At 55.4% G+C, this 24,649-nt stretch overlaps 1 protein-coding gene across 2 annotated transcripts in view; it reads right to left on the bottom strand.

Moving 5' to 3' along the window:
* Nucleotides 1-172: 172 nt before the first annotated feature.
* ACACB (acetyl-CoA carboxylase beta) overlaps nt 173-24,649 on the bottom strand; it is a 30,140-nt gene continuing 5,663 nt past the window's right edge. For both annotated transcript variants that reach the window (XM_054082303.1, XM_054082304.1), the window contains 51 exons: nt 24,475-24,607; nt 23,860-23,998; nt 22,981-23,090; nt 22,752-22,833; nt 22,193-22,291; nt 21,775-21,884; nt 21,467-21,577; nt 21,082-21,291; nt 20,692-20,862; nt 19,982-20,143; nt 19,574-19,737; nt 18,575-18,725; nt 18,391-18,494; nt 17,735-17,816; nt 17,049-17,194; nt 16,822-16,972; nt 16,538-16,672; nt 15,660-15,806; nt 15,156-15,344; nt 14,735-14,835; nt 14,561-14,649; nt 14,354-14,478; nt 13,849-13,962; nt 13,653-13,766; nt 13,193-13,282; nt 12,981-13,099; nt 12,624-12,761; nt 12,074-12,173; nt 11,875-11,982; nt 11,630-11,686; nt 11,187-11,228; nt 10,892-11,107; nt 10,633-10,788; nt 9,831-10,034; nt 8,825-8,980; nt 8,315-8,437; nt 7,803-8,072; nt 7,405-7,502; nt 7,116-7,236; nt 6,806-6,916; nt 6,088-6,231; nt 5,884-6,004; nt 5,631-5,727; nt 5,341-5,437; nt 4,976-5,111; nt 4,464-4,641; nt 3,826-3,938; nt 3,093-3,247; nt 2,671-2,841; nt 1,704-1,840; nt 173-1,574 (listed from right to left, as the gene is read on the bottom strand). In XM_054082303.1, coding sequence (XP_053938278.1) covers nt 1,448-1,574; nt 1,704-1,840; nt 2,671-2,841; nt 3,093-3,247; nt 3,826-3,938; nt 4,464-4,641; nt 4,976-5,111; nt 5,341-5,437; nt 5,631-5,727; nt 5,884-6,004; nt 6,088-6,231; nt 6,806-6,916; nt 7,116-7,236; nt 7,405-7,502; nt 7,803-8,072; nt 8,315-8,437; nt 8,825-8,980; nt 9,831-10,034; nt 10,633-10,788; nt 10,892-11,107; nt 11,187-11,228; nt 11,630-11,686; nt 11,875-11,982; nt 12,074-12,173; nt 12,624-12,761; nt 12,981-13,099; nt 13,193-13,282; nt 13,653-13,766; nt 13,849-13,962; nt 14,354-14,478; nt 14,561-14,649; nt 14,735-14,835; nt 15,156-15,344; nt 15,660-15,806; nt 16,538-16,672; nt 16,822-16,972; nt 17,049-17,194; nt 17,735-17,816; nt 18,391-18,494; nt 18,575-18,725; nt 19,574-19,737; nt 19,982-20,143; nt 20,692-20,862; nt 21,082-21,291; nt 21,467-21,577; nt 21,775-21,884; nt 22,193-22,291; nt 22,752-22,833; nt 22,981-23,090; nt 23,860-23,998; nt 24,475-24,607 — 6,724 coding nt within the window. In that variant the 3' untranslated portion in view covers nt 173-1,447. The remainder of the gene's footprint in view (nt 1,575-1,703; nt 1,841-2,670; nt 2,842-3,092; nt 3,248-3,825; nt 3,939-4,463; nt 4,642-4,975; nt 5,112-5,340; nt 5,438-5,630; nt 5,728-5,883; nt 6,005-6,087; nt 6,232-6,805; nt 6,917-7,115; nt 7,237-7,404; nt 7,503-7,802; nt 8,073-8,314; nt 8,438-8,824; nt 8,981-9,830; nt 10,035-10,632; nt 10,789-10,891; nt 11,108-11,186; nt 11,229-11,629; nt 11,687-11,874; nt 11,983-12,073; nt 12,174-12,623; nt 12,762-12,980; nt 13,100-13,192; nt 13,283-13,652; nt 13,767-13,848; nt 13,963-14,353; nt 14,479-14,560; nt 14,650-14,734; nt 14,836-15,155; nt 15,345-15,659; nt 15,807-16,537; nt 16,673-16,821; nt 16,973-17,048; nt 17,195-17,734; nt 17,817-18,390; nt 18,495-18,574; nt 18,726-19,573; nt 19,738-19,981; nt 20,144-20,691; nt 20,863-21,081; nt 21,292-21,466; nt 21,578-21,774; nt 21,885-22,192; nt 22,292-22,751; nt 22,834-22,980; nt 23,091-23,859; nt 23,999-24,474; nt 24,608-24,649) is intronic.

The following is a 24,649-nucleotide window of genomic DNA, read 5'->3' on the forward strand; positions in this document are numbered from 1 at the left end:
CTGCTACGAGGCGTTCCATACTAAAGCAGTTTCTGTGGAGCAGGGAAGGGGCTGACCAGTAGCAGAGGCACCGGCACCGCATCAGATCTGCCGCATTTATGCAGTGACAAAAAATAACTGCTCAGGAAAACTTTCTCGAGAACTGTGTTGACTTTATTGGCAGTGGTTTGGCTCTCGTACAGCGAACCATCAGCACCCCCTTCCCTGACACAGCACAGTGGCACCTTTCAGATCAGAAAGCATCTCATAACACCCTTTCTCTCCCCACCTCCAGGACAAGGAGACCTCCCCAGTGACTTGGGTGGGACCTCTCAGCCCAGGAGTGACCAAGGAGGTACCCAACGCCACCACAGCACGGCAATACCAGCACTGGGCTCGGGCCAGGCATCCCACCTTGCCATCACCATTGTGCCTCCTCCTTTGTGAGCCAAAGCTAAACCTGTGCTGGTGAAACGATGCACCCACACAGCCAGAGGCGCTAGAAGGCACATATTCAAATTTCTTCTCCATGAACCAAGTTGATTAAAGGCCACTCAAGAAGTAAAATGGTCCAAGCAGACAGAGGGCTCACCCTGGCTTTTGTGCTTCAGCAGAGGAACTGTGTCACCGGGGCAGAAGCACATGGAGCAGTGTCCACACTTCTCTCTATCCTCTGCAGGAGCGAGAAGCTGAAAACACTTAAAGGAACTTTGGCAGGAGCCACAAAAGATGTGAGATGGGTGAGAGGAAGAGTCAAGTCAGTTAAACCACAGTGAATCCATTGACGTTCCTGCTGCAACAGCTCCCAGCATGGCTTGCTGATGTCTTCTCTGGGCTATCAGCTACAAAGAGTCACATCTACTGTTCACTCCCCAGCAAGGGGAAGGATGAGACAAACTGCTCCTCGCATTCCTGAGTTTATTCTAAAACATCAGTTTGAGACTGTTTCTTAAGCAGGATTACATTTCCTTGTGCCAGTGTCTCCACTTGGCTGCATGGAGACCTCCTCCTCCATCCCATTCCCCTGTGGTGCCTGGGTCAGTGGGTTCGTGCTTCCAGCTCCGTTCAGTCTCATGGCACGTGTCTAACACTGGTGCTTGTTTTAAAGACAAAGGCCAGGGCTTGCAGCTAAAACACAGTAAAAGAGTTCAGATTCTTTTCAAAACCAACTTCTGCAGCAGGTCCAAACTCCAGGCTTGGCTTGGGACAGTTTTATCTTCTGCCAAGCTGCTCCTCTGACGAACGCTCCCAGCGCCAGAGGGAACTTGAAGTGGATGGCAAGACCATCTTCATGGCTTAAAAAACAAACACTGACATCCTTTAATTAGGCACATGAGTAAGAGTCCAAGGCTTCTGGTCAAGGGCTGAGGAACCAAATGGGGAGTTGAGGTCTGGCCTCTGAGCAGCAGCATGTCCGGGTGCCCCTCCTGTCTCACGGCAATTGCGCTGCACACCGCTGGCCATGGGCTCAAGATGGGCCACCATCATCCACTGTGGACAGGAGACGGGCGATCTGGGCCTTCTGTGCACGGGTGATGTGCTGCGCCATCTGGATGATGCAGTCCATGGCCACCTCAGGGTTGGCTTGGACCAAGCTGCAAGGCAGATAGAAAAGGGCAGCTACCTCAGGGGCCATAGCAGGAACTGCCTCTTCTCCACCACCCTCTGTCTCCCACCCAGGGGAAAGTGTTGCCCTTTGCATCCCACCTCCTAACGTCACTCACCTCCGGATGCGCTTGAGCACATAGTCCCGCTTCAAGTACTTGATGTTCTCACGGATGGCCGACTTGGAGCTGTCATCCTCTTGCATGTGCTTCTCCAGCCACTCCACCACCACCTGGTTGTTGTCCCAGAGGTAGCCCTGGGAAGAGAAACACCGTGAGCAGGAGCTCCTGCTGCCCACACAGCCTGAGCCCATCCTTTCTGCTGTGGCCTCAGGCTTTTTCCTCCCATGACAGAACCAAGCGATGAGATTTTCCTTCTCAGTTCCACACATACGGCACAGCGTGGCATGCTCCCCCGCTCCCATGTAATAGCCACCAGCAAAAAGGTTCAGTCTGGAAAGTGAAACCAGTGAAAACTTCACGGCCTGTTTAAAATCATAGAATGGTTTGGGTTGGAAGGGACCTTAAGGCCCATCCAGTTCCAACTCCCTGCCATGGGCAGGGACACCTCGCACTGGATCAAGTTGCTCAAAGCCTCATCCAGCCTGGCCTTGAACACTTGCAGGGATGAGGCATCCACGACTTCTCAATGATGATGAGTTAAGGTAAAAAGTTAAGGTAAAACGTATTTCCTTTGCAAGCCCTCGCTTCCCAGGTCAGCCAGGACAGGGCTCACCTGGTGAGATTCATGTCAGTGCTTACATTTGAGAGCAGCTCAAATGCAAAGATCTCAGGTGTCACTTCCACATTGGAAAGCTCTATCTGATGGTAGAAAATCTTTATTTGGGGGCCACCTCGCTATCACTAGACATCAGCATCCAACTACAGTCACCTGATTTGAAAAGACAGCCCCAGCCTCAGGGCTACTTAGCCACCCACCCCGGCTGCACAATGGTGATTCCCACCGCACATATAAAACCCTCAGGGAGGCACCAATGAAATGACTGAGCAACAGAAGAGCAAAGCGACAGCCTTTGGAAACCCCACAGGATGCAAGGAGACTTTGAGAAGCCAGGGCTGAGAGTACCTTCGCAGCTCCTTCTGTCTCCATGAACCAGCGCCGCAGCATGGACTGGATGTGCATGTGGCTCAGCTCACTGTTCGCCTTCAGGACCTCTGCCTTCACCATCTCTTCCAGCAGCAGCCGTCGGAGCCGCCAGTAGAAGAAGGAGCGGGCATTCTTCCACTCCAGGATGTCCTGCAGAAACAGGGACACGGTCCAGGTTCACCTTTGCAGAAACAAAAGGAGCTGGTGTGCAGAAAGAAGAGGAGCTGGTGTGCAGCCACCGCTCGCTCACCGCTCACACCAGCAGGCTTGAGAGCAGCTCTGCTGGGCTGGAGCAGCGAGAAGCACGCAGGGCAGGAACAGCACATGGAGCTGCAGCCCAGACCTTGCCCCTCCTGCCTTTGTGCCACCACAAGCCCCTTCCCACCGACGCCCAGGCTCACCGTGATGACGCCTTTCTCCTGCATGCGGCCCGGGGTGTCATGTAGGTCGGCAAAGTGCACGGCCACCTGGTAGTAGATGGGCAAGAGGAGCTCCTCCCGGGCCTTGAGTTGCTTCTCCAGATCCTTACGCTGTGCCTCAGACAACTCGGGGGTCCCTGCAGGACACGCTATGCTGAGCAGCCCACCCACCACTGCTGTGATGGGCTCCTCAGGCCACTGCAGGGGTTAGGCTCTGCTCAGTGCTCCTACATCGACCATCTCCACCAGGAAACGGGGCACCAGCATCATGTCTCTTTACATTTGGCCTCAGAAAGCCATGGCCACAAAGGGGCTGCACTGTTTTCAGTGCCTGCTGCAAGAGAGGTGGCAGGCGGCATTTGTGAGGACTTTGTAGGATCCCCCTTTAACAGGGTGGAGGGACGTGGGGGCAAGGTCCTCCCAGTTCAGCCCCACCATCTGTTGCACGCAGGAGCTGATCACAGAGAGGAAGGAAGGAAGGAGACCCAGTGCATTAAAGGCAGCCTCCGGGCAGCTCTGTAATGACTGTGTTGTCTCATTTAGATACTGATTTGGCGTTACCATCACCATTCCTCATCTCAAAGCATAGGAGCAAAACCCAACTACATTTACAGATCCCCCAGGAGATACGAGTATTTTGAAGTACCACCACATCCCCTTGGCAGGCCCCACCATCAGAAAAGCCATCAGGAATTTTCACAGCAGATTCCCTTACCCAGCTGCTCAACAAGCCTGGCATAGACAGTATCAATCCTCCTCATGGTCTTCACCAAATCTTTCTTCCTAAACTTGATCTCAACTGTTCCTCCAGGCTCCAGAATGCCTCCCCTGAAAGGAAAGTTTGGTAAAGCAGGGAGTAGTCTTCACAGCAGAATAAATCCTGGGACAAAATGTCCAGGTAACTCTCTCTTCTAAGAATTAGGGAGAGAGAAGTCCAAAAAGAGTTCTGTTTCCAGTTTAGGATTCTTGCCTGCCCTCCCACTCCTTATTGCTTGCTCCAACGTGCATTCATTCCGGTTAGAGAAAATGCCTGCTCTGCCCCCCCACTCCTTATTGCTTGCTCCAACGTGCATTCATTCCGGTTAGAGAAAATGCCTCCTCTGCCCCACAAGCATGTTGTACTCACCCACAGCCTTTGGACATAAATATCTCAGAGAAGATACCTGCCTTGCTGCTCTGTAAGAGCCCTGGAACTTTGAGCTGATGACTTTGATTGACCAAAGGGTCAAAAATACACATCTCAAGCCACCGGAGGTCCCTGCCAGTGGGACTACTGCTCTGCAGATCCATACACTGGCTTTTATTCCTCTGCACATGGGCTGCGCATGATGCATATGTACTTTGGACACTGACCTGCTCTCCTTGTCTGCGTAGAGCTCCACATGCAGGGGGTTGATGGTGGAGTCAATGACCACCCAGGAGCCTCCTCGCAGCTCCGCGTGTGGTGGGATATAGACCAGGACGGGCTGCTTAAAATCCCGGAGGCTATCGACAATGAAGGCGCCAAACTTCAGCATTTGGTCATACATGTCTGAAAACCAAAGGGACTTAGTGGCTGGGAGCCCCGACTGACATAAGACAGGCTGTTGCCCCTTGCCTCCTCCCAGACTTATCAGTCTACCTGCCCAAAGCCACTTTCTCCATGGGAGACACCAAATAAACCCACCAAAACCAGCCCAGCAGGAAATCACCAAGCTCTGGGATCTGGGTCCTGGCAGTGCCCTGTCACCTCCCCAGCTCAACCCCACATCCCAGAGCGGTACAAGCAGACCCTGGTAGGCTGGGCCATCCCAGGACCCGTGGGGTGGCAGGAGTGGTGGTAGCATGGCACAGCATGGGAATCTGGGCACCTTGAGCATGGATACCTTTCAAGCCACTGGAGAAGCCTCGCCAGTTGGCAAAGATCATCAGCGGAAGATGCTCCCGGTTGAAGTCCCGAATAGCCTGGGCTGTTTTAAAAGCAGAATCTGGAAACCAGACCTGCCCAGCCTGCTGGATTATCTGGAGAAGAAGGTGAAGAGCAGTGCTGAGACTGGCACTTCCCAGCACACTGCACTGGTAGGTCAGCAGCACGTGGTGTGAAAGTGCTGAGAGAAAACGAACTGCCCAAGCAACCTTGATTTCATCAGTCTTTAAGGAAAATCAAGACACACCAAAGGGTTACAATAAGCTTTTTCCCCACTCTCCCCTCCAAGCTGCCTCTTGGCTACGCTAAGGTCTCCTCACACACCTTTGCTTCTGAGTCTGGATTGGCAGGGTCCGCAGGGATCGTCACTTCCACGGAGCGGGTCTCAACAGCAATGACACCCACTGGGAGACCTCCGAGCCTGCAGCAAAGCAGGATGGCCTCAGCAGAGGCCAGCCCCCCTCCATGATCCACCCTAGCCCCACCAGAGAGGTGAACCCCCTCCAGCACTCCAAAAGCAGTGCCATGGCCAGGGCTCAAGTGCACCTGAGATGCACGCAGGCTCCTGGCAATGTGCTCTGCCCTGGGGCTCCATCCCTTGCACCTGGTAGTACCTTGCTCGGCCAACCACAACTGTCTGAGCCCATGGTTTCATGATCTCCAAGAAGCTGCCCTGGTCAAAGAAGCCGCTCTGCCAGGTCCCCTTGAGAGCTGCAGAGCACATGGAAAAGTGAAACAGTGCAACAGAGAGCACTGAACGGCTCCCTGTGCACCGACTCAAAGCAAAAAGCACCTTCTGCATTGGGATGGGGGAGTTGCAGTCACAAGATGCACTAGGGAGCGTTGCTGCAGAGGTCTTGGACTTACTTGGGTGGGGTCTCCCTGCCAGCATCCACCTGGGGTCATAGGGGACTTTGGAAGGGACAAAATCGATTTCTCTGTCAATGGGGTCACTTATGGCAATGACGGGCACCGGGCTTTGGTTATCCTGCAAGTGAGAGCCCACAAGGGCACGTCACCAGCCAGGTCTGGGGTAACACCTCCCACCAGTGTCCTCCAACACCCTCCTACCTTGGGTATGTATGAAAGCCACTGCAGAATGGTGTAGACCCCCTCAAAGTCATCTGGGACGGTGACATGGGAAACGCCGTTATTGTGCATGATCTGCACGCCTCCCAGCTGGTTATTGGATGTGTAAACTTCACGCCCCAACACCTGGCCAGAATTAGCAACAGAAACAAATGGGTTTCTGATAACACAGGAGCTGCTCCTCCTTGCTCTGGTTCTCAAGTCAAACACCTGTACAGGCTTGTTCCCTCTGGTTTGAGGCTGAATTTCCACCTCGACCTACAAGGCTGAAGTGAAATCCTGCTTTAAACAAGCACATCAGTTTAGCTAAGCAGGTTTCAAATCAGCTCAAACCAGTGCTATTCTGCCCAGAAACGGGTCCTGCCTGCGGGACCAGAGCCAAGCAGTTCCTGTGGCAGATCCCCAAGGACTGATGCACCATAAAGTGGCCTCTAAAGCGACATCAAACACCTGCGGGGTGGCATTCTCTCAGTTCTCAGAGATGAGCACAGATGCAGTTGCCCTGCAGCTCCTCCAGATAGGTCCCATGAGATGATGTGCAAGGAACTGCCACCTCTTCTCGGGACAAGGAAGGAGCCCATGCATGTAGTGCCATGAGGGCTAACGCTGGTGGAGGACTTCTCAGGACAAGGAAGGAGCCCACGCATGTAGTGCCACAAGGGCTAATGCTGGTGGAGGACACGCAGCCACAGCACAGCACCTTATTGAGAGCCGTGACGCCGGTGAGGATGATGTGGGAGTTCTCCACCTGGATGACGCGCTGGCCCAGCCTCACCAGGTAGGCACCGATCCCGATGGCCCGACAGGTCACCTGGGCACATACACCAGGACAAATGGGGTTACTGGGGGGAAAAGGCTGTAGCATGGTCTGTGAGCACCAGGTCAATGATGCTCTGCAGGGGTTTGCACACTCAGGTTGATGGTTGCAACCTGTTATTCCCCCAGGATGACCTCAAAAGCAAACAGGAGAGAGGGGAGGAGCAGAGCAGGGATGGGGCCAACAGCTGTACCATGCTGATGGTCACTATTTCATCGTAAGCACGAGAGGACTCCCCGGCAATGGTACCAGCAGCTCTCAGGTTTTCCACCCCAAATCCATTATCCTTCCCGATGATGTCCAGGAGGACGTACCTGCAGGAAAAGCAGAGCCATAGTGGTATGGACAGGACAGAAGGAAGCACTTGCGTGCATGAGGTATCCAGCAGGATGCTGAGCCAGGATGTGGGAGCTGCATCCTGGCAGCGACGTAGGACGTGGCTTGGGGTGGCTCTCTGCACCCCATGGGATAGTGGGGCTCACCTGGACTCGCCCCCTTCCTCCACGTGCTCACAGTGCACCGAGTTCATGGTGCTGATCCTCGTGTAGTCCTGGGGAGTCAGGTAGAGGTACTTGAACCCCTGTAAATAAAGAAGAAGAAAAGTCATGGACCCCTTGTGCACATGCTCCAGTGGGACACGGTTCTCCAATCCCAACCCAAACCCATCCTATGCATCAACAGCGGCTCAGGGATCAGGGCTGGGCAACGCAACCACACTTTGTCTCCACCCCGCTGGTCCCTGTGGCACTGGGTGCAGGTGTGTGCTCCCCCCTCAGCACTGATCCTATGGGTTTATGTGCCAGTTTAGCCCTGGTCCTTCCTGCCCCAAATAAACCCCCTGCTGTTATCTATGATGGCAGGAAGGGAGGTGCCCACACACCTTGTAGGGGTCTTCAGGGTCCACCCAGGCCACCTGGAACATGTGCTTTATCTCGTCAGCAAAGCCGATGCGGGCACCGCTGTTGGCAGCGATGTAGATGCGGGGGATGCCTTCAGCTCTTGCCAGCTCCGAGGCCCGGAGGAAGACTAGGTCTTCCTCTGGTCCGAAGGAGCCGATCTTGTGCGTGATGTCATTGCAAATGAGCACGATGTCCCGGCCTTTTGGATACTCAGGGGTCTTCAGCTTCATTTTGAAAGCAACCATCCCCACCTGCCCCAAAAGAGCATCAAGTCACAGGGTAGGCTCTTCCAGAGGAACTGGATCAGAGCCAGAGACTGCATTAGCAGACAGAAAAAAATGCTTGCTTGAGGAATATCCTCTGGGCTTTGAACACAGCCAGACCAGGGAAGCCACAGCCATTCCCTGTGCCTCAGAACAGCTTCCACCCACCACGTGCTCTCACCTCATTCCCAAATCACCCCCCCATCTCATTCCCAAATCACCCCCTCTACCTCATTCCCTCCAGGGATTCTCTTCATCTGCACCAGGTGCCCCTGTGAGTCCAGCACCAGCTCGGTGTACGTCAGGACATCCTTGGGGTACAGCTCCGAGGAGACCCACAGCTTGAAGAGAGCCTGCAGATACATCACACATAGGACAAGCTGAAAGCACGGGGCTGCAGCAGCTCCGAGGCTGTCACCAAGCGCAGACACACACTCCTGCAGTGGGATGTGACTTGGGGAGCACAACTTTGTGTTAGAACCACAAGCCCTGCTGCCAAACCTCCCTGAACGGGGCTTTCTGGTTCATGTTCTCTGTGAATACAGCTACAACAGTTTGCAGGAGTTAGGAATCTGTTTAGAAATGCTTCATAGAATCAAAAGCGTAGGGGTTTGGGCTCTTTTCCTCATTTGCCAGCTCAGGGAAGAGGATTCTTCTCCCTAGATGGGAATGTCTGGGGAGGGTGGGGAAGAAAAGCAAATGCAATCCCTTGGATCCTCTTCCTGTACAGCCAGGCTCACCTGTCTGATCATCTCAGGGAAGTCATACACATAGGTGGTGCCCAAGGACTGTGCCTGGAACCGCTTGGCCTGAAGCAGGTCTTTGGTGACGTAGGGGGTGTTGATGAGCATCCCGTGCTGCGGCCCTTGTTTGTCTCCATACGAATGAAACATGATCTGGAGAGAAGGGCAGTGTTGGCTGCCTTCCCTCGGTGTGCAGGAGAGTCCTCTCCAAAACACTAAGGTGCAAGACTCTACTCAGCCAAACAACCAGATCTTTCACCCCAGTCTTTGATATGAGGACAGGCTGAGGGTTGGGGTTGTTCAGCCTGGAGAAGAAAAGGGTCCAGGGGGACCTTAGAGCACCTTCCATACTGAAAGGGGCTCCAGGAAAGCTGGGGAGGGGCTCTGGAGCAGGAAGGGGCAGGGACAGGACAAGGGGAGTGGTTTGAAGCTGAAAGGGGGGAGATTGAGATGAGATCTTTGGGAGAAATGTTTTGCTGTGAGGGTGGGGAGGCCCTGGCCCAGGTTGCCCAGAGCAGTGGTGGCTGCCCCATCCCTGGAGGGGTTCCAGGCCAGGTTGGATGGGGCTTGGAGCCCCTGATCCAGTGGGAGGTGTCCCTGCTCAAAGCAGTCAGACCTGGATGGGCTTTAAAGTCCCTTCCAATTCAAATCATTCTGTGATTCTATTTAGAGCACAGACTGCAACACTGCTGTGCTGCAAGTACCGGTAACACCACAACACTGACCTTCACTCGCCAGACCAAAAACTGCCCAACTATGCACCAGCAACACCATTTTGGAGTAAAGCATCATCCTGAGGTACCCAACTAGGTGCAGCACAGATGGGAGTGAAACCGAGCCAGTCCTGGGAACGCTGCTACACAGTCCCAGGAGCTCTGGGACAGACCAGCAGTGCAGGTGCACAAGGATTTTTACAGAAACCACCCCAAAGCTTTGTCGTAGCCGATGGCTGCTCAATCATTTATGGCTGGGTTCCCACTCGCTACCTCCTGTGGTTACTCACACTGCCAGTGCTGGGGTCTCTCACTTCCTTGTAGAGACTGATGTCCAGGTAGTAGCCAGACTCGTTGGTCAGGAAGAGGCGGATGGGGATGGCGGTGGCAGTGGGCGTCAGGCGGATGTTGATCTTCACCTCAGCCTGCAGGACCCGCAGCTTCCAGAGGCGGCTGCCGTAGCGCATCACCATGGACCGCACCGACTCCTCAATCTAGGCATAGGGCAGGACACAAGCGGGTCCGTGGTCTCAGGGATTCCACTGTCCCTGATGCCAAGGCTGGAGCAGCGCTGTTGCATCTCCACCCCAAACAGGCGTTTGAGATTCGCTTTGGGTGAGCCCCTTCCCTGTCTCCATCCCTGGGGGCTGGTGCTGCCATCCAGCCTCTCCATGTCGGAGAGAGAAAGACAGTGCCCTGCATCCTCCTGAATGCACACAGATACACTCTTCTGTACCACACACCGCCCAGAGGAAGAGCCTGACACCCACCCTCCTGCCCTCCAGCAGACTCCTGCTTGCCCCAGTCTGTACAAAAATCCCTGCTCAGTGCAAAGTGTGACATCTCAGCCCCTCCCCATCAAACAGCCCACAGCGAAGGTCTGACACAGAAATTAAGCTGCAGAGGTCTCTGGAGCTGCCAAATCCATCCCCCATGCAGGGTCGGGTGGGCACTGGATGGGTTGGGGGCTGACAGCCGCTATTGGGGATGACAGCCCATCCACATGGAAGTACCAACACAGGGGATGACACGGCTTCCATCCCCACGTCAGCACTGCACTGACAGTGGGAAACAGGACATGGAGAAACACACCTTGGAGGGGTCCATGATGACTGTCGGGACGAAGTTGAGGAAGATATGGTTGCAGTCGGTGCGGACAGCAGTGTTGTTGAAAGCCACCTCCAGCTCATCCATCGCCTCCAGGAGCAGCCGCTCACCCTCATTCTGCAGGTACTCGAAGGAAGCCTCCTGCAGAGCACCAGGTGGTTCAGGAGCAACCGTATCAACTCCTACATCCAAAATGCCCCCACCTCTGCCTGTACAACCCGGGGACCCAGCAGTGCCGCCTTGCCTTGGTGATGAGGTCCGAGTGGCGCACGATGGCGCGGATGAAGAAGCGGTAGTCGGTGGCCTCAGCGCCCGCCTGCACTTTGGCAGCCCCAAGGTAGAGATGCATCTTGTGGTTGGCGCAGGGAATGGCCGTCAGGTCGAAGTTGCGCATGCGGCTCAGCTCCAGCTGGAAGGCCAGTGCCGGCTCCAGGTGCCGGTAGATGCGATCTTCTGCAAACTGGTGTGGCAGGGAGGAGTGAGCAAGCAGCTGGCCAGCTCAGCAGCAGCTGGACCCCACTCTTAACCACACCTCTTACCTCATCCCTGGCTCGGAAAGTGAAAAACTTTGGGAATTCTCTCTGGAGGAAAGCAGAGAGAGAAGAAAACATGAATACATGTGAAAACACAGAGAATTTCTCTGATTTTCAGTGAATCCATTACAGAGATAAAACCTTGCAGGCTTCCTCCTCCCTCAAAGGAAAAAGAGCTGGAAGGAGTTGATGCCTTTGAAAGGCAGCTTAAAGCTATGGAGCAGCCACACAGGACGCACATTACTGGAGACATTAGCAGCGTAAAGGATAATACAGGAGAAAAGTCATTCATTGAATTCCTCCATTAATTAATTCCCAGCTCTTGATGTACATGAAGTGCATCCATCACTCAGTGCTGTGTTTATAAGGTGTTTCCAGGCATTTTAAGGAGGCAGAAGCATGATATCTCTAAAGTCACTCCACCCATCCACAGCTCAGTGCGCACTCACCTGCTGGGCAATGAGAAATGTGATTCTCCGGAGACCACAGTCAACAAGGACATTTTTCTACACAGAAACAGAAGATCCCACCGGTCATGAAAGGTTAAGCATCTTCACCGAGGGAGCAAACAAAACCCAACCGGCAGCCACGGGGTGCAGCGTTTTGGGGAGCCGTGGAAGTGAGGAAGTGCTTTGGGGTACAGTGCCCTGGCTCGCAGGGTCTGCAAAAAGGGTGTCTGGCCTCACTGTCCTACCTTGGACTGGGCAAAGGCTCTGAAGATGGGCACCAGCTTCTCGTCTTCCATGTGGTCAGCCCAGTGGAGCGCAATGTTGAGGATGTGGATTGGCTCCTCATGGACGTTCTGGCAAAAAAACTTCCCAGTCAACCCTGACCAGCAGCACCACTGCCATCCTGGCACTGCCTGGTAGGGGCAGCAATGGCGTTATGCCCACCTTGGCATCCTCCTCCTCATAGGTGGTGGCTCGTGCCTCGCTGAAGATCACGTTCTCCGAAGGTGGGTTGGTGAAGCATGAAATCACTTCATCGAAGTTCCTGCCCAAACAGTGGGGATGAGGTGACAAGTCAGCACGTTGTGTCCACTCACTGCCCAAGGGGACACCACCAGGACCTGCTGTGGCAGGGAGCAGGGACCAGGGCAGCAGCCTGGGGGCACGCCCTGGCTCAGGTGGACCCCAGGAGCCTGTGGCAAAGCTACAGCTCTGAGCACTGCTGTGTTCATGTGCAGAGATGCTTAACCCATGCCAGGCAAGCCCCCCTCAGGCTCCACATGTCCCCAAATGACGTGTCACATCCCCACCAGGTAACTTGTACTGAAAATATCGATCAGCCCTGACTTCCAGCTCTGGAAGGAACAAGAGCTGTCCTGAGCACTGTCCAGACACCACCAGCTTCAGCTCTTCCACCCACTTTTGCTCTCTAACAACTGCAGCAGAACCCAAAAGGCATGTACATGACCAGCCAGGCACATCGCTGCACCCCAACCTTGTGAAGTCCTCGAATCTGTCAAAGGCCACCATAGCTCCCATCCGCTGGCTCTGGGGAGAAAAGCCACTGTCCATGAAGAGCTCCGTGCTGTGCCGGGCCAGGTCAGGGTTGGAGATGCTGATGGGGACAGACATCCTGCACAGGGGAGGAAGGCAGGCATCAATCATTGGTGGAGGCATCTCTCCTGGGTCTGATGGGAAACAATCAGGTCCCAGGTAGGACCTGAGCCAGAGAGGGCACATCCTGTTCCACTGGCAAAGGGAGAGCGTGGCAGGCAGCTCCCTCTGAGGCTCCCAACAGCTTTGCAAAAGGACTGTGTCCAGGGGAGCAGGACCCCTGGAGTGATGCCAGTACCTGTTTGGGTGGGAAGAGGGCAGCATGAACTGGAAGTCCACCAGGCAGGTGCCATCTGAAAGCTGCCGGTGCTGCAGGCTGTTCAACTCGTAGGCGATGTACCCACGGCGCACGTACACCTAGGATGGGGACGGCAGGAGGTACCGCTGTACCCTGCTCCCAACACCCCCCCATGCACCCCCAAGTGCTTGTGTGCCCCCCACAGCCCTCACCTCCAGCGCTGCCATGCGCACCACCTGGTTGGTGTGGTAGAAGAAGAAGGGAAGTACATCAAAGATGGTGGTTTCTGAGAGGATCAGTTTCTGGGGAAAGAAAGTAAAATTTATGGCAAAGATGAAATAGGACCTCCTTGCCCCATTGCAGGATGGGGAAGACTTGTCCCAAAGAGGTCTTGCAACGTAAGGCTGTGCAGGATCGGCCACTGGGGTTACACGGGACACCACCAGATGATGTGGATCCGCAGGTCAGTCCCAAGCCAAAGGGGGTGAGGAGCTGGGCATGAGGACTGGCAGGAATGGGGTGCACCCCATCCTGTGCTCCGCACAGACACTGACCCTGCACAAAGGCTGTCATTGCTTTTTTTGGCTGTTTTTAAGACCAAGCCGCTTGCAGCCAGACCTCCTCACCAAAGCCACCCAAATTCCCTCTAAGGAAAAACATGCGATTCCCAACCTTCAGGTTTTCAGGGCAGTACTCGTGTCCGTACATGTCAATAGCGGAGAGGAAGATGGACTCCACCTGGTTGTGTCGCAGCTCGTAGGAGGGCAAGTGAGAGGCAATGAGCACCTGCAACAGGAGAGGAGACTGAGAGCATGAAGGATGGGGATGGGAACGGGAATGGGGACAGCACGGTGTGGCCCTTGCTGACCTGCCGGGCTCTCAGCGCCACTTTGGAGTGCTCAGTCTTGCTGAGCTGTGTCAGCTCTTGGAGGATGGCTGTCAGCTCGTCCGTCAGCGTGGGGTCACGGCCACACAAGTGGTCCTGCAACACACACACCACCATAGCCCAGCTTGGGTCCCTTCGCTGCAGGACAGCTTTGCCCTGTGCCTCTGGCCCTGCACATGCTAAAGGGGGAAAAATGCTGCTCTTTGAACCGAGTGCAGCAATGCAACAGGCCAGAGGGGTGATAAAGTTGCCCCAAAGACATAGGAAAAGATGCTTGGATGTAAAACTCGAACCCTGGGGGTGTACTAAATGGGAGCAGAAAATCAGCTTCTTGGGTCTGTCCACTTTTGAAGAGAAAGCAGAGGGCTGTGGTGGCCACCCACAGCCACGTCCCATCCCACAGCGATGCAGAGCTTGCCTCGGCTCACGGGCTTTTCCCTGCCACCAGCCTTTATGTCTGGTATCTTGGGGCATGGACTGTACTCACTATCAGCATGATCACCAGCAGGTTCTTCTTTGCCACCTGGGCATGGGAGAAGATGCTCTCCAGCACGGGGGTCATGTCAGGTTTGCACTGCTCCCGCAGGCTGATGACACACTTGTCATAGTGAGCTGCGGGGCAGAGTGTGGTGAGCCCTGCCGATCTCCTCCAGACAGCCCTGCAGACCCCCCTGGAGATCCCTCAAGCTCTCACCATGCTGGAACTGTGTCTCCACTTGCAGGTAGCGTCGCAGCAGGTCCAGCACCACCGCCTTCATGTAGCCCCGGATGCCGCTGCGGTACCTGGGGAGCGGAGAGCCCGGCGTGCTGCGACGCAGCAGAAGTGGGAAGGGGACCCAGGAAAGCCAGGGTGGGATACAGGGCTCACCTCTGCACCAGTTGCACCACGCTCTGCGTGTTCATGAAGAAGACCTCCCGCTCAGCCTTCCTCTGCAGCGTGGCCGCGTGGGTGTCCAGCACGCTGGCGATCTGCAGGGAGAGGACACGGAGTCCAGTGGAGCTCAGGGCCAAAGCGGCCGCAGGGCTCCTGTTCCCGCAGCTCACCCGGGTCAGCACTGCTGCAATGCTTTGGCTTGGGTTTTATCTCCCAAGGTGAAAATGCAAAGTGAGAAATAAATAGAGAAACACAAATAGAGAAACACAAGCATCGAAGCACTAAGGTTTCTCTCGCTCTACTAATTTTCTACGTTATCTCTTGGCAGAACACATTCAGGCAGAAACTGCAAAGCAGCTCCAGCTAAAAAGGGAGCGAAGGCCAAGGTGGGGAGTACAGCCCCTGCAGCACTCACCTGCTGGCTGGGGAAGCGGCAGAGCACCGAGGTGATGTTGCTGGCGTACTGTGCCATCACCTTCCGGATCGACTTCTCCACAGACAGAGGGATCCTCCCTGAAATGCTCGTCATGATTTCCTGCAGCTCCAGCAGGGGCAGCGAGGGGTCCCGCAGGGTCTTCATCAGTTGTGCCACCCACTCCTTCACCTGTGGAGAGCAGAAGGTGGTGCCACCTGCACCTGAACCCAACAGGGATGCCTGCACCCACTGGAGCTGCCTGAACAATCCAGAGATGCCTGCACCCACTGGAGCTGCCTGAAAACCTCCGGAGATGCCTGCACCCACTGGAGCTGCCTGAAACCCTCCGGAGATGCCTGCATCTACTGGAGCTGCCTGAACCCTCCAGAGGTATCTGCTCCTACTGGAGCCGCCCACACCGTCCAGCACTACGTGCCTTGCCATCATGACAAACATGAGGCAATGGGCTAAGCAAACCCTGGACCACCTTTGCTCCCAGCCTACCTTGGTGCTGAAGTAGGGCTCGGGCAGGCAGTACCCATTCATGACATTGGTGAGATTGTCCAACACGTTGCGGAGAACCTGGTGCTGCTTCTCTCCAGTGATGGGAAGGGCCTGCTGTGCTGGGAGCCCCCCTGTAAACAGCTGTGCCTGGAGAGAGAGGTGGGCTGATCCAGAGTCCTCGCTGACATGGGATGCAACCACCCCTGAGAGCCCTGACAGCCCCAGAGAAACCAGCACAACCCCTCCAGCTTTTGGTTAGACATGGAGGAAGCACCTAACACTCAGCTTCATGTCTCTGTCAATGCCTCGTCCTGAAAACAAAGCAGATAAACTGGAAACGTAGACAGAGCACTATAAATACAGTTATACTGCACACCGAGTAAGTGCTCGTGGGATGCTTCCGCAGAGCAGCACTGCAGCGTGCAGAGCAGCCACCACAGCCCCAGCTCAGCTGGTTCAGGGATGCAGCACGACCGTGTCTGCACCACCCCACGCCAGCACGTGGACACACGCCTGCTGATGCCCCAGCCAGGGCAGCTCTTCTGTTTTGTCCTCTGCTTGAGCATCCTTGACACCCTGTGGGATGCTCTTTGGGAGCAGATAGGAGGGAACGAGAGGACATGGCCTCAGGTTGTGCCAGGAGAGGCTCAGGTTAGATATCAGGAAAAATGTCTTCACTGAAAGGGTTTCCAAGCACTGGCAGAGGCTGCCAGGGAAGTGGAGTCACCACCCCTGGAGGGATTTAAAAGACAAGTGGATGAGATGCTCAGGGCTATGGTTTAGTAGAGATAGGTATGGTTGGACTCAGTGATGTCAGAGGTCTTTTCCAACCAAACGATTCTATGAGCAGCAAGGTGGCTGGCTCCCAGCAGACTCACGGGCTTCACTTTGGTGGGATCATCCAGCTCGAGCCGGGCTATGACACAGCCCGCCTCCAGCAGCGCGCCCGGCCGCTTGATGTAGTGCACACGCCCAGCCTCCTCCACCGTCAGCGTCATGATGATCTTCATCACCTGAGTGAGGAGGGGTGGAACGGTCGCTGAGCAAGAAGTGCCTGTGTGCAGAGTGCCTTGGGCACCACAGAGGCACTGGAAGCTTTGATCTTAGCCGTGTGCCAGCACTACAGGAGCAGAGCTCCTCTGGGCTCTCCTGCAAAACCCACCTCAATCTCTGCGTAAACGTTCCCCTCAGCTACATGGCCACCGTCATCCACGGTGTACTGCAGCAGCTTCCCCGCAGAGGGTGAACGCAGTATTGTCGGGTCCTTCTGCTTCTCAAAATCACATGTTTTGTTGCCGATGGTGATCCGGTATCTTAAAGAAAGGGAAAAGTCTTGCCAAACAGCCACTGGTCAGGGTGGGAAGCTGTGGGGAGGCAGCAGGAAGGTACCTGTCAATCTCCTCCTTCATGTAGGTGGTGTAGCTGTTGCCATTGTAGGAGAGCAGCAGCCCGCCGTCGTTCAGCCGGTGCACGTCTATCTCGATGTGCGTGTGGTTCATGATGATGACGTACGTCGTCAGGGACTGGCGGGCAACCTGCAGGCAGCGGCCGGTGAGAACCTTCAGTGCAACAGCCTTTCTAGGGGCTGGTGGGAACAGCAAGGGGTGAGGAGCATCTCTCCAAGCTCAGCACAAAGGTGGTGCAGGAGCAGCACGAAGCCACGGGTGGGGCTGTGCGAGGAAGCGATGGAGGCAGCAACCTCAGGCTGTACCCAAAGAGCTGGTTCAACACAGCCTGGAGCTGGTCTAACTCAGGGCTCACCTGCTGCTTTTGTTGTTAGTGGGGAGGGTTTGCATGAAGTTTGACTAATGAAGTTTAAAAACAAGAAAAGGATATCCTTTACTAAACCCAGGGCAACCATATCTCTGAAAATGTCTGTCTAGTTAAAATTAGGTGGTTGATATTATTATTATTATTATTATTATTATTATTATTATTATTACCCTCATTTTTATGTTGCATATTTTTAGAGGACAATCTTGTATTCACAGCTCCTTTCTCCTTCAGGACAGCCCATCCCTGTCCCCACGAGAAGCACTGCAGCTGGCTCAGCAGGAGCCCAACACAGCCCTCACCTGAAGAACATACTTCACACCCTCATAGATGAGCTCCACGTCGACGATGTTCAGCAAGGAGGCTGCTGGCAGCACCTGCCCCCTGAAACACAACGGATGGGTCTGGCCCCGCGAGCGCTGCCTGCCTGGTGCGCCGGCGGGGAGCCAAGAGTGCGATGTGAGCGGTGCTGCTGGCCTCGGGCTGTGCGGGAGGGCACGAAGGTGACAGGAGGGGACAAATATCTGCTTTAAATGATCCATGTGGGCACCCTGTAAAAATACACGCAGAGGCAGGCCAGGCACTGGCAAAACACACTGAGATAAGGGTGCAGGGGAGAGCCCTGTGTCCTCCAAGGCCAGAGGAATAACCTTGACATTCTAGTGCAAAAACAAAAGCAAGCTGCCTTCAGTCAAGCGACTTTCCTTTGGAAGCTGTTTTCCCAAGCACACGTGAAGCTTTTTCCCCGCTCCAACTAAAGCGATAGCGGAGAAGCCAGAGCCGTGGGTCACAGCGGATCCTCCTGGTTCCCAGGCTTTTGCAGCAAAAGTGGGAAGGAAGATGGCCCAAGGAAAGAGAAACTCAGGTTTCCATGCACACAGGCTGCCAGGAGCCGCCTTTTTAGGACATGCAGTCCCTGCACCCATGGTGTGCCCAAGGCCCAGCCACCGCTCCGCACCTCTCCAGCGAGTGCAAGAAGTCAGTCATGCACGTCCTGAAGGTGGCATCTGCGACGTTGAGGGCACCACAGACAACACCCAGCATCGTGTCCGGCTTCTCTGCCTGTACGGGGCAAACCCAACAGGGTTTGGGTATTGCACCAGAAGAGGAGCAGTGACCCCAGGGAAGGACAATCACCTCACCTGCACTTTCTCAGCGATCAGATGGTCCAGCCAGCCAGTGTCGATCTCGTTGTTCTGGAAGCTTTCTGTCTCCAGCAGCCTAATCAGATACTCCACCGTGGTCCGGAAATCCCCACGGATTGACAGCTCTTTCAGGGCCACCACCATGTTCCTTTTAGAGAGCAAACCCCTCCGTTAATGACCAACGAGGCAGCGCCTGGCTTTCAGCAGAGGAAACTGGGGAACCACAGGGACTGGGGTGACAAGCGCCCAAGCCCTAGGCACTCTCATGCCTGGACAGTCTCACAGTCAGCACTGACATAAGAACACACTTAAATATCCAGGACAGATTTGTTAAGTGTTGCTTGATTATTGAATAAACATGCCAGCTCACTGGCACCAAGCACGTGCTTAGCGGGTCACTACAACCTGGATTCAAGGATCCGATTGATGCCCTGATCCAGTGGGAGGTGTCCCCGTCCATGGGGTTGGAACTAGATGGGTTTTAAGGTCCCTTCCAACCTGAGCAGCTGAGAGAGCTGGGGTTGTTTAGCCTGGAGAAGAGGAGGCTGAGGGGACACCTTATTACTCTCTGCAACTACCTGAAAGGAGGTTGTGGAGAGGAGGGAGCTGGGCTCTTCTCCCAAGGAACAGGGGACAGGACAAGGGGGAATGGCCTGAAGCTCCACCAGGGGAATTTCAGGCTGGATATCAGAAAAAAATTCTTCACAGAGAGAGCCATCGGGCACTGGAACAGCTGCCCAGGGAGGGGGTTGAGTCACCTTCCCTGGAGGTGTTTAAGGAACGAGTGGATGAAGTGCTTAGGGACATGGTTTAAGGGAGTGTTAGGAATGGTTGGACTTGATGATCCAGTGGGTCCATTCCAACCTGGTGATTGGAATTGCACCGAGAAGCACCATTCTCAACCTCTCTGATAACATCCCCTTTTCCCAGCTCATACACCAATGGCAGGTAATCCCAAGGACAGTCGCTCTCTCTGCCTTGGCCCACCATACTCACGAGATGGCCTCTTCCCTGTTCTCTCCCCATGAGAAGCAGTGCCCAAACTGTGAATCAGCAAATTCATGCAGCCCCCCGGCTGCCGCCACGCTGAAGTACCCCCAGACGTTCTTGCTGCTTCGGAAGTTCAGCTCCTGCACCGTCCCTGAGCTGGGCTTGAAACCCTGAGAGAAAACAGAGGAGAAGGCATGGATAAACCAGGCTTGAGACTCATGCAGGGTACATGGAGAAAGGGAATCCCTGTGCCGTTTGTCGGTCTACAGGTGGATCTCACCGATCCCACAGGTGGAACACCCACGAGTGTTGGGTGGCTGAGGAGGACCATGCCCAGTTCATCCCCCGAATGGTAGGGTACCCCGATAACCCACAAGTGGGGACTATGTAGGAGAGTCCATTCCCTTGGCTCACCTCCTCAGGGTTCTCACTGGTGATGCGGGCAGCGATGACGTGGCCCCTGGGCACAGGGGTGTTGGTGGGGTTGTGGAAGCAGATCGGCGTATCACCCCACGGGCTCTCCCCGTACAGCACCCGGATGTCTTTTATCCTGTGCAACGGGATGCCCATCGCAATCTGCGTGAGAAACAAGGAGGAGTTTAGTTGTCGAACCAAGAATTTAGCATCAAAATTACAACTGGGAGACATCAAGAAGTGGTTTGAATGACGAGTGAGGGGAAGAGGTGCCATGCTGCAGGCAGCCGCTCCCAGCGGGGAGCCAGGGTGAAAGAGGAATCATAGAATCATGGAACAGAATCATAGAACATCCTGAGTTGGAAGGAACCCACAAAGATTGTCGAGTCCAACTCCAGTTCCTGCACAGGACACACCAACATTCACACTGTGGGGTTGAGGGTGTTGGCCAAATGCTGCTGGAATATTGTCAGGCTGTGATTGCTTCCCTGGGAGGTGTTTCAGTGCTCCACCATCCTCTGAGGGAAGAACCTTCTCCTAATACCCAATCTTAGAGGCAAGAGGGATGCTACCTTACTTCCACCTGTACCCTACATGCTGGTACATGGGACAGCTTTCCTTTGCCAGGCTCCAATGCAGCACTTCTCCCTAAATTGCAAGGCTGCTTCATCTACTACATCCCCCCAAGTCACCCATGTGCACTCAGGTACCTGCAGCTGGGCAGCAGGGAGGTTCACATCTGCAATCATCTCTGTGCAAGGATGCTCCACCTGCAGGCGCGGGTTCAGCTCAAGGAAGTGGAAGCTCCCATCCTCACTGTAGAGGTACTCGACGGTGCCTGTGCTCACGTAGCCCACTATCTGGGCCAGGCGAACTGCGCACTGCAGGAGAGGGTGAAACCACAAAGGCAGGGTCAGGATTGTCCCAGACAGAACGGCTGCAGTGTCCTTGCATGGATCCAAGAAGGGATGGAGCTCCCTACTCAGCCTGGGGAGTCCCTCCCTTCCTGGGGAGCCTCAGGAGCCAAAACCCACAACAATCTCAGCAAGGATCAGTTTCTCGCTAGCTCCCGGTGCTGCCCAAATATCAGAGTCGCTCACCTGCTCCATCACCTCAATGACAGAGGGAGCTGCAATGGTGGTAGGTGCCTCCTCAATGATTTTCTGGTGGCGGCGCTGGATGGAGCAGTCGCGGCCAAAGAGGGAGATGGCGTTGCCATACTCATCAGCCAGCACCTGCACCTCCAGGTGTCGTGCATGCTGTGCCAGCTTCATCAGGAAGATGGGAGACCCAGGAGCCTCCGCCTGCACCTGCAGTGAGGGAGAGAGATGTGTTTGGCATCACTCGCCAAGGTTCACCCCAGGATGGTCCTGCGGTGGGTCGAAGTGGGAAGCACAAGACACCTGGAGTGGAGCGGAACCCTGTTTTATGCCCCAGGATGGGACAGGGATGGGAAAGGGGTTGAGGGTTTTGGGCACCTCTCACCTGCCGGAAGCAGGCACCAAATTCCTCTGCTGCCTCCACTTTTCGGATGCCTTTGCCCCCACCGCCTTCTGCTGCTTTGATCATCAGTGGGTAGCCGATCCTCTTGGCCACCTGAGGGGGGACAAGAACTGCAGTGACCAAAGTGCTTTGAGCCTCAACCCATCATCCCAGTGGCCCCAAGCATGATTGCTTCAAGCTGCATCTGTGCAGAGGGAAAAACTGCTGTCACATGCCCTGGAAGCCCAAAGGGCTCCGAGGAGAAGTAATGGTGGACAGAGACAACAAGCTGCCCATGGACTCAGCTTTACCTCCAGACCTTCCTCCACATCCTTCACGGAACCCTGGGCATACGTCTCGAGGGGAATGCTGATTGTCTTCTGATGCTCCTGGTCCTCCTCAGACCACTGGGCCACCAGACCTGCAGGTATGGCCAGGGCTGTTGTCAGTGCCAAGGTGCTGACGTGGCACACCTTCACCCAGGAGAGACGGGGACCTCACTGTGGCCACCCATGCCACTTCCTTTGCTTCCATACACCCCATCTCCAAAAATCCCTCTGCCTGAACCAGCAGCTGCTCAGCTGTAGTGGGGTCCCCAATATCTGCAGCCACCCTGTGGCCAGCAGGACAGCGGATCCCAGCCCCGGCACTTGCTTTGAGGGAGAAGGAGAGGGAGGAGAGCAACGAGGTAGCAGGGAGGACGTGCAGGGATGGGGAGGAGACACTTACCGCTCCCACTCCACGGCAGCGTAGGGATCTGGACCGTCTGAGCCACGATGGTGGAGGCAACTTTGTCCCCCAGCGCCCACATGGCATCACTGGGGGGACCTTCAAACAGGGAGGGACGGGGTGAGCTGTGACAGCCTGGCCAGCCAGCCTCGTTACACGGATGCTGCAGAAGGCTGAGCTGGCACCGTCAGCCCTCCTGTAAAGAGTGGGGGCATGGGGAACCCCCCCAAACCCACTGCCCGGTTCAGGACAGAGTTCGACCTATCTCCAAGAGGGAGGTGAGGCTGTCCTTGGCTGGGCAGCACGCAAGGACTGCACCCACCTGCCGCTCCTCCATGAAAGCTGCATTAGCGTGAGCATTACAGGGGAAGCCCAGAAAACAGCAGGATTCCTGGGACAGCTGGAGGAATGTGGCCTGGGGGCTGCCACGCCGCAGGTGAACAAGCCAGATGCACCAAACAGGCATTGCCCACTACGGTGTCCCTGGGGACACCTGCATGCACGCACTACCGTGATGTCCACTGCTCCCTCCAACTCTGAGAATACATTGAGACCTTACCTAGGAAAGCTATCCCATTTTTCTGCAGCAGCTCTGGCAGCTTGGGGTTTTCCGAGGCGTGTCCCCAGCCAGCCCACACCGCCTGGCACAAGAGAAGCCGTTACCTCCCTGTGCTGCTCTTCTCCCATCACACCCATCTCCTGGTGGATGTCACCCCACTTCTGAGTGACCTTTCTTCCCCGTCTTCCTCCCTCGGCAAAGAGGTGGGAGGCTTGTGAGTGGCTGCTACCTGGACTGGGATCCGTTTGGAGATGTCCACAATCAGCTCCACGTTGGCGTAGTTGTTGTTGTTGGTCCCCCCAGGGACGGGCACGTAGTGATCTGCCATTTTGATGTACTCTGAAAGACAGTGCGTGGTGGTGGTGGTGGTGGTGGTGGTGGTGGTGGTGGGAGGCACTCCTCCAAGCCACACACCACTTGTGTGCTGCCCCTTTCACCCCCTCCCCAAATCCTCCATGCTGGGAGGCTGGAAGACAGAGGAAATTATCCGTGACAAAAAGGATGTTGAGGCTCTGGAGCGTGTCCAGAGAAGAGCAACAAAGCTGGTGAGGGGCTGGAGAACAAGGGTTATGAGGAGCAGCTGAGGGACCTGGGGTTGTTCAGCCTGGAGAAGAGGAGGCTGAGGGGAGACCTTATTGCTCTCTACAACTACCTGAAAGGAGGTTGTGGAGAGGAGGGAGCTGGGCTCTTCTCCCAAGTGACAGAGGACAGGACAAGGGGGAATGGCCTGAAGCTCTGCCAGGGGAGGGTCAGACTGGATATCAGGAAAAAATTTTTCACAGAAAGGGTCATGGGGCACTGGCAGGGGCTGCGCTGGGTGGGGTTTGAATCACCATCCTGGAGGGATTTAAAAGACAGATGGATGAGGTGCTCAGGGACATGGTTTAGTGGTGGATAGGAATGGTTGGACTCAATGATCCAAGAGGTCTTTTCCAACCTGGTGATTCTATGATTCACTTCTAGATATGGATGCACAGGAGAAAAGTGTTACCCTGAGGTGTGCAGAGCCTCCCAAGCCCCAGGCAGGAGCACAGGGAGAAGGAAAGGGCTGCCCCAGCTCCAGCGCAGGACAGGGACCACCCCTTGTTGGGATGATTTTAGGAGTTACCTGCATTAGCTTTGAGGTCTTCAGGGGTCACCATGACCACGAACCGAATGGCACGCTCGTTTCGGAACATCTCGTAGGCCCACCGGCGGATGGAGCGCATGCACTTCACGGCGGCAATGCCATTGTTGGCGATGAGGACCTGGGGGAACAGGGATGTGGGGCATCAGCCTGAAAGCTCTCCTTGCTGCTGGGGTGCAGGGCTGGGCCGAGGGATGGCAGCACAGGGGCGAGGGCCGGGCGAGGCGGTGAGCAGAGCAGGGCAGCCATGCTAACATGGGCACTTTGCAGCTACCCATGACGGCAGAGTAGGAGGCTCCTCGGCAGCAGCTTAGATGCCTGGCACTTGGACTAACGAGGACAGGACTTTGGACTTGGTTTTTGCCTGCCATGCCAAGCCACTGCAAGTATCTGCTGCGTGAAGGCAGCGCTGGGAGCGTTTCCTTCCCCCAGCCCACAGCGGTGGGTGAAGCCGAGGGTTGAACAGCTCTGGGCCGCCCCAGGCTGCCATCGGTCCAAGCCTGGTGGGCACAGGAGACTTAGGCAATGCTCAAGGACGCCACTGTGAAAAGCAATCGCCCCCCAGCTAAGCAAAAGCAAGGGCACGGGGGGAAAGACCTTCTCGATGACGCGGTTGCCACCGAAGCGAGTGATGAACTCTGCCGGTGAGGCGACAGTGAAGTCCCGTTGCAGATCCATCTTCCTGTGCTCGCGGCCCCTCTTCACCAGGTGCAGCCCGGACATACTAGGCCTGCGGTGGGACACGACGGCGGTCAGCAAGCTCACAGGAATA

The sequence above is a fragment of the Cuculus canorus genome, chromosome 17, assembly GCF_017976375.1.
Source record: "Cuculus canorus isolate bCucCan1 chromosome 17, bCucCan1.pri, whole genome shotgun sequence".
Taxonomy (NCBI): Eukaryota; Metazoa; Chordata; class Aves; order Cuculiformes; family Cuculidae; genus Cuculus; species Cuculus canorus.